The sequence below is a fragment of the Panthera pardus genome, unplaced genomic scaffold (genome assembly GCF_024362965.1).
Source record: "Panthera pardus isolate Hobbes unplaced genomic scaffold, ASM2436296v1 HiC_scaffold_10, whole genome shotgun sequence".
Taxonomy (NCBI): domain Eukaryota; kingdom Metazoa; phylum Chordata; class Mammalia; order Carnivora; family Felidae; genus Panthera; species Panthera pardus.
This window is the reverse complement of record NW_026526655.1, coordinates 57214489-57221300: the sequence shown is the minus strand read 5'-3', so window position 1 is coordinate 57221300 and position 6812 is coordinate 57214489. Positions and strand designations below refer to the sequence as shown.

At 55.6% G+C, this 6812-nt stretch overlaps 1 protein-coding gene across 1 annotated transcript in view; it reads right to left on the bottom strand.

Annotated features, from left to right (window-relative positions):
* Positions 1 to 6295, bottom strand: part of EVX2 (even-skipped homeobox 2) — an 8399-nt gene extending 2104 nt beyond the window's left edge. The window contains exons 1-3 of the mRNA XM_053907515.1: positions 5208 to 6295; positions 3998 to 4287; positions 1 to 2665 (exon numbers count right to left, since the gene is read on the bottom strand). The exon at positions 1 to 2665 is cut by the window's left edge and continues 2104 nt beyond it. Coding sequence (XP_053763490.1) covers positions 1940 to 2665; positions 3998 to 4287; positions 5208 to 5634 — 1443 coding nt within the window. The 5' untranslated portion in view covers positions 5635 to 6295 and the 3' untranslated portion in view covers positions 1 to 1939. The remainder of the gene's footprint in view (positions 2666 to 3997; positions 4288 to 5207) is intronic.
* Between the last annotated feature and the right edge of the window lie 517 nt (positions 6296 to 6812).

Here is a 6812-nt window from a genome sequence, read left to right as displayed (position 1 = left end):
TAACAAAAATGTCAGAACACGAATTTGAAATAAATCACAGAAAATAGTGCCAATGGGTATATATGAATGTGTGCGCATCTCTTACATATGTATGTGCTTAAGAGAATGGATATATATGTATATACATACATATACATATATACATACATATATACACAAGGATATGTAGGTAGCACACCTACATTTTAATACACACACATACCCACTTCATTGGGTCTAAACATGCACTAGCAAGTTATTTTAGGGCTTCAACTCTTCAGAAAATCTCATTATGTGAGGAGCGAAGTGGCTCTGCGGGGAGCATTATGGAAATATCTGGGCTTGATTTAATGAGGCTGTTCACATTGGTGGAATATCAACTTAACAGAGAAAAGTCTACCCAGGGCGTCCGAGTTACCAAAATGAAAATTGGCAATTGAGATGATAAGAACGTGGCTTTCTTCTGCGAAATCACTTCAGGTAACAGAGATAACATTAAGTAACATACATTCTATGCACCAAGAACAATGTTTTATGTACCGAGTCTCTTATCCGTCTCTCCTAATGACTTCCCTTAGCGGGTTGTTAGTACTTGACAGCAGGTCTCCGTGCGGGGAACTTTTCTCCAATTCCACATTCAAAGGAGGTCCATCAGAGAGCATGATTGGCAATTTTCGTCATAATCTGCACATTATTAGCATCAAAATTGACGTGGCAGTTAACACTGGTGGGTTTTGATGTGCCTTTCTTCAAGTTCAAGGAAACCCCTCCAGTAGCCGGGGTTGGCAGAATGGGTCTCAGCAACCCATCCGTGGCTTTGCAGAGGCGAAAGCGCAATAGACATGCGTGAGAAAGATGCCAAGAACCATTTTACCCGAGCAAAAGGAAAACGAGGAGGGGAAGGAGTGAGGGGAATCGAGTTCGAACTTAGAAAAGTGTCTAAGGAAATGCTTCAGGATAATATATATCTAGAGATTCAAGTATTTCCCAGATCGAGTGGAACCCGGTAGTTGGAAAACTGAGCTGGAAACGCTTCTTCAAACATTACAACGATCTGTCAATCTTACCCCTCCCCATTCTTTCGTTTCTCTTTCCTTTTCTGGCCAGGCTGTGGCACCCTTATTAGCCATTGCTTTTTGCTTAAAATATGCAAGACGCCTGCATCCCACACCAAAAGATCAAAAGAGAGAACAGTGGAGGGCCGAGAGGGGAGGCGAGACCACCACTCCTTCCTGCCTCGGCTTTGCCCTTCCCCGGGCAGGAAAGACCGCCAGGGCCCCCGCCGGCCTTGCTCCCGCACGCGGTAAACCATCTCACGAACATCCGCAGCCGCCCGCGCTCTCCGTCCGCCCTCCTGGCCTTCTCAGACCTCCCTTCCTCCGCTCCCCGCGGACAGGGCCCCTAACAAGCTCAGGCTGAGAGAAAAATTGCCACCTCTCCTCACCCTCGTGTAAAGAAAAGAAAGGATGGAAGAAAAAGAGCAGCCGCAGGAACCTCGGGGGCGACTTGCCCTTCCGCACAAAGCACTAGCGCACAGCATTCCCCCCTCTCTTTGTTGTGGCTCTCCGTTGCTTCTGGCCACGTGGTTCAGGAGGGCTTACAGCCAGGACCCCAAACCTCTGAGGACCAGTTTGAGGGCGAGGGGATTGTCTTCGGGAAGACCAAGAGCTCCGGACAGAGGCGGGAAACGGGGCATGGGCGGTGGGAAACACTTAGAGGAAAAGATGCTGCTGGGTAGCCAATACAAAAATAGAAATCATTTAGGGGCACACCGCCGGGTTTTTTGCGCGGCTCTTTCCCCCAATTCGGTCGGGGCAAGTTCCCTTCGGCCTCCCGCGCCGGGGCGCCCCCTGGCGGCAGCTTTGGCAGCGGGCAGCGCGCAGAGGGCACGTAGGCGCGCGGAGGGCGCGGGGGCGCTCAGGGGACCCCCGGGCACGGCCCCCTGGCGGCGGCGACGTAGTTATCTGGTGAGCGGTGCCTCGTCCCTCTGGTCCGGCGGGCTCACGGCGGTCTTGCTAAGCACGGCGGCTGAGTAGGGCAGGAAGCCGCTCTCGGAGCGAGGAGCCGCGGCGCTGCAACCGAAGTCCGAGCCGCCGGCGGCCCCCGCGCCGCCGCCGCCGCCACCCCCGCCGCCGCCGCCGCCGCCACCCCGGGAGCCCAGGGCCGCCGCGGCTGCTGCTGCGGCCGCCGCGGCGGATTGACTGCTGTGGCAACTGAGGCACGAGCAGGGCGCGGAGCCGCCGCTGGGGGGCGCCCCGGCCGCCGCGGCCGAGGAGGCCGCAGCCGCCGCAGCTGCTGCAGCCGCGGCGGCCGAGGCCGCGCTGTTGAGCCCCGCGGCGGCCGCGGGCGTCTGGTAGAGGCCCGGGTGGCGGAAGCTGCACAGCAGCTCCGGCCGGGAGTAGGGGTGCGAGAGGGCACGGAAGGTGTCCAGCGGGCGGATGGAAGTGGCGAAGGGCGACGAGGCCGCGGCCGCTGCGCCGGAGGCCGCAGCCGCCGCGGCCGCAGCCGTGACACCCACGTGCGGGTAATAGTGTAGCGGCACGTGCGAGTGGAAGGGGTAGGGCAGGCTTCCGGTGGCGGCCGCGTGCGTCATCATGTAGGTGTAGAAGCTGGGGTCGGCCGGGTGCGGCCACGACATAGCCAGGCGCTGCCGCTTGTCCTTCATGCGCCGGTTCTGGAACCACACCTGAAGGGAGAGCCGCACCGCGGCCCGAGTTAGGGAGTGCCCTGAGGCCTCAGCCCCCTCCCTGGGCCTCTGCACCCTTCTCGGACCTCCGAAAGGCCTGACCTACTCCCCTTCCACCCGACCCAGTTTGGAGACCCCCTATTCTCCCAGCTGGCAGTGAGGGAGGCAGTGGGAACAGGAGTGGGCACACCTTCCTCAGCAAAAATAATCTGCCCTGTGTCCGACTCCTGCGGCTCCTGTTCCCTTACTCTCCGCTGCGTTTTACGGTTCCCAACGCAACCTTCCCTCTCCTTCCCGCCACACACTGGTGCCCAGCCTTGCTGAGCACCGGTCTCTCAATCCCAGGATTTGCACGGATTCTAGGCCACCGTTGAAGAGGGGCTACCGCGGCAGCTTTTCTAAAAGGTCGCCGCTCGAGGTCTTGAGTCCTCTGAGCTGCAAGGGCCTGCCCCAAGGGCACGGGTACGATTTTGATACTGAAGGGATGATTTTTGTTGGAATCGTTTGCCTCAAGTGAGTGGCGGGAACAACATCCTCTTAAACTGGGAAAGGGACTGTTATACCCCTCCCAAGACAGTCTAATGAAGACATCACTCGTCACAACTCTAAATTAAAGAAAGCCCGATCAAACCAAAGGGAGACTTCCACAACCTCCCTTATCCGTTGGAGCTTCCTCTTTGCTTTTTCTAGAGTGTGAGATCCTCCGCCAAGCGTTCGCCAAATCGCCCAACCTCCCAGCTATCGCTCCCAGGTTAATAAAATTAGTCACTTAGAGATATATAAGTAAGGACAATTTCGTTGTAGTCTCCCTTCCCCAGGAGGTTGCTTTTTTCCTGCTGCCCAGGAGAAAAAATGTTTAGGAAACTACTTTCTGAACCCAATCGATTTTTAAAATACAGTATTCCTTCCTCCATGTTGTAACGATTTATGTGGAAAATAAATCTCCAAGATCAAGAGCAGATGAAAAGTTTCACCTAGGGTTCGTGCCAGAGGAACAAAGACCAGCCGGCTTTGCCGCCGAGGGGAAAGTGGGGCCATGGACATGGGCTAGGGGCACCTGGGCAGGCGGCTGGGCAAAATTGAACAGAGGCCAGTGCTTCCGGCATCAGCTCCGCCATTCCCCGGGCTTCCCAGGTCAGCCAGGCCGGCCAACCCTTCGGATGCGGCAGCTGAGAAACAAATATACCAATTCCGTTGGTGACTCTACCCCGCAGATTTTCAGGCCCTCAGCTAAATGTGGCCACCCAGGAAAGAGAAAGGAGAAACAAAAACCAACCCAGACACCCCCCCACCCCCCGGGAGTCTAGAAAAGGCGCGTGCTGGAATCGATACCTTGATGGTGGTTTCGGGCAGGTTGAGCGCAGCGGCCAGCTCACACCGGCGGGGCCGCGACACATAGTTCTCCCTGTAGAACTCTTTCTCCAGGCGGGCGATCTGTTCGCGGGTGAACGCCGTGCGGTAGCGCCGCACCTGATCCGCGCCAGAGCCGGAGCCGCCCAGCGACGCGCCCCCGCCGCCGCCGCCGCCGCCGCTGCCGCTGCCGCCGCCTCCATGCAGGCTGCCAAGGCCGGAGCCCGACGCAGACGTCGTGGTGCCCGCGGCGGAGCCGCTCTCCGAGTACCCTGGCAAACAAACGGCCGACAGCGCGAGAGTCACTGTAGGGCCGAGATCTCCGCGCTGGAGCTGAGCGCGGATGGGGGAAGCCGGGAGAGAAAGGCAAGAAGCTGCCTGAATTGATGGGGTCTGTCATGCTTACAAATTGTTGCCTTGAATGGAATCAATAAAGTTTGGGGAACCCTTCTTAACCAAATAATAGGAACTCAATTAGGAAGTTTCTTTTTTTCTTAATAATTAGAAATTTTCAACTCAGGAGGAAGAGTGGCCAAGGGAAAATGCCTACATCTAGGCGTAGTTTGGTAAACTCTAGGTTTACCTTGGTCAGGAGATGGCAGGGCAGGTTTCTGTAGGGTTTCCAACCATTCTTTGATGGTCTTTTGGGTTTGGTTAAAAATATTTTTAGAATTCAAAAGACAGCAGCAGCTCAAACCGGAACCATTAGGGGGTGGACTCTACTTTTCAACTCTTTCTCCCGCTGACCCAAGCGGGTCTCCCAGAGGCGCCCGGCGAGGCTCCCTCCGACTTACTCAGGATGCCCCCTCCACTCGGCCTTGGGGAATCAGGGGCAAGGGGGGTTCAGAGCAGCTACCCGGGGCACCCTTCCCTTAGCGCGACTCAGCGGTTTGCTAGAGGTCGGCCAGCTCGCATGGGCTTTTAGACCAGCCCGAAGGAACATTTTCACAGACTCGGGCGAAGGCGGGCGGGCGGGCCTGGAACCTCCCAGGCCTGCGCCTCGCTGGGAGGCTCAAGGAGCAGAGCAGGAGGGCAAGGTTCCCAGCATGCGTCCCGCCCCCGCTCGAGCCCGCTGGGTGCAGCTTGCCTGCGGAGGGTCGGTTAGGGGCAAAGGCAGTAGGACCGACCAGCAGGGGCCGCGGAAGAACTGGGAGGATAGGACTAGAGAGCGCGGCAAGGGCGGCGCGGTTACCTTTGCCATTGTTTTCCTTGAGCGGCGCGGCAGCAAGGCCGCCAGGGGAGCGCAGCGCCGAGCAGCCCACCTCCACGTCGCTGCTCATGTCCGCCTCGGCGGCCGCCTCTGAATAATGACCCGGCTTTTTACGGCCTTCGGCGGCGGACGAGATTTCGGAGGAGACGGTGCTTTCGCTGCCCGGGTGCTGCAGGTTGAACAAAGTGTCTATTTCGAATTTGCCCTTGGCAGGGAGGTCTCCCAGAGCGCCGTGCAGGGGGGCGGACGGCAGGCGCGGGCTGAGGCGAGCCGGGTGCTGCGAATTTTCCAGGGCCTCGAGCACAGCATTGCCAGCCGAATCGGATAAATTGGAGAACCGCTTGCCGGTCGTGGGGCTGTGCAGCCCCCTCTCCATCAGAATCATCTCTTTTCTTATTCTTTCCATCATCTCAGCTTTCTAAAAAATGTCACAGTGGCCCGGCTGTCCCGTCCTAATGATGGGCTGTGCCTAGGGCTAATTCTCATTCAGCCCCAGCGAGCGCCTCTAAATATTATTATCTCTTTTGGAGGGAGGCGGAAAAATTGTGGGATGCCAGAGCGAGGGAATGACTGGTCAAAATGACCCATACATCCTTCCGAGCCCGAGATGTCATTCATCAAAAAGTAGCGCTCGCTCGTCATTAAGGTACGAATGACGCCGTTCGAATAATCATTTATTGTAACAGGTTTATAAGCAAATAAATACACGCTCCTGTCAGTGGGTAATGAAGGCAGCTTCGGAGCAGACAAATAGATCCAGGTAGGAGGCGAGAAGAGACAAGAAGTGAGGAGGAAGGCTCCGGTCCTTTGCCCGCTCAGAGCCGGTTCTGTTCGCCCGGGGGTTTGGCCTCGGGGGTGAAATTGACAGTCTGATTAATAGAGCGCGCCGCGGCACATTTCCCCCTTCATTTAGGGGCATCATTACGCTCTCAGTTTGCTGGGTTGCCCCTTAGGTCCTAATCATGCAGCGCCTTCCTCATTTTTCCTCGGACACAGATACGTGTTAAATAATAGATAATGCTTTGATTTTCCAGAGTAGATCGTCGGGAAGGTTTTTTTTTTTTTTTTTTTTTTTTTTTTTTTTTTTTTAACATTTACAAGCGGGAGGGGGTAAGGGAGGGGACAAGAGGGAGGATGTAGAAGAGTTGCGTAAGGAGAAGACCTTGCGCTCCTGTCTGGATTACTTATCTTTCGAATTTTAGAATCAAATATGTATTTTATTTAACAAATAGGATGCCTAATTTTCTCTCTCCCCACTGCTTCGCCTCAGCGTGGCTGTTCTCCTCCCACCCAGCTGAGAGAGAGAGAGAGAGAGACTGAGAGAGAGACAGAGAAAGGGAAAGGAAATATCATAGAGTTTTGAAAGCACTTTAGTGCTACGTGGCTGGGGAGGTGCGTTGGGCCCGCGCCTCCAAACGGAAATCATTAGGTCCTCTCTGATTTTTTAACACCGTTTGCAGAGTGAGTACTGAACTTGAAGTCCTGGGTTTTTTACTTTTATAACCCTGCTGATGGATAGGCTTCTCGCCTACGCATTTTCCCTGGGGGAAATGAACTCGGCTGGACGATTTCATAGTAGAATTCGAC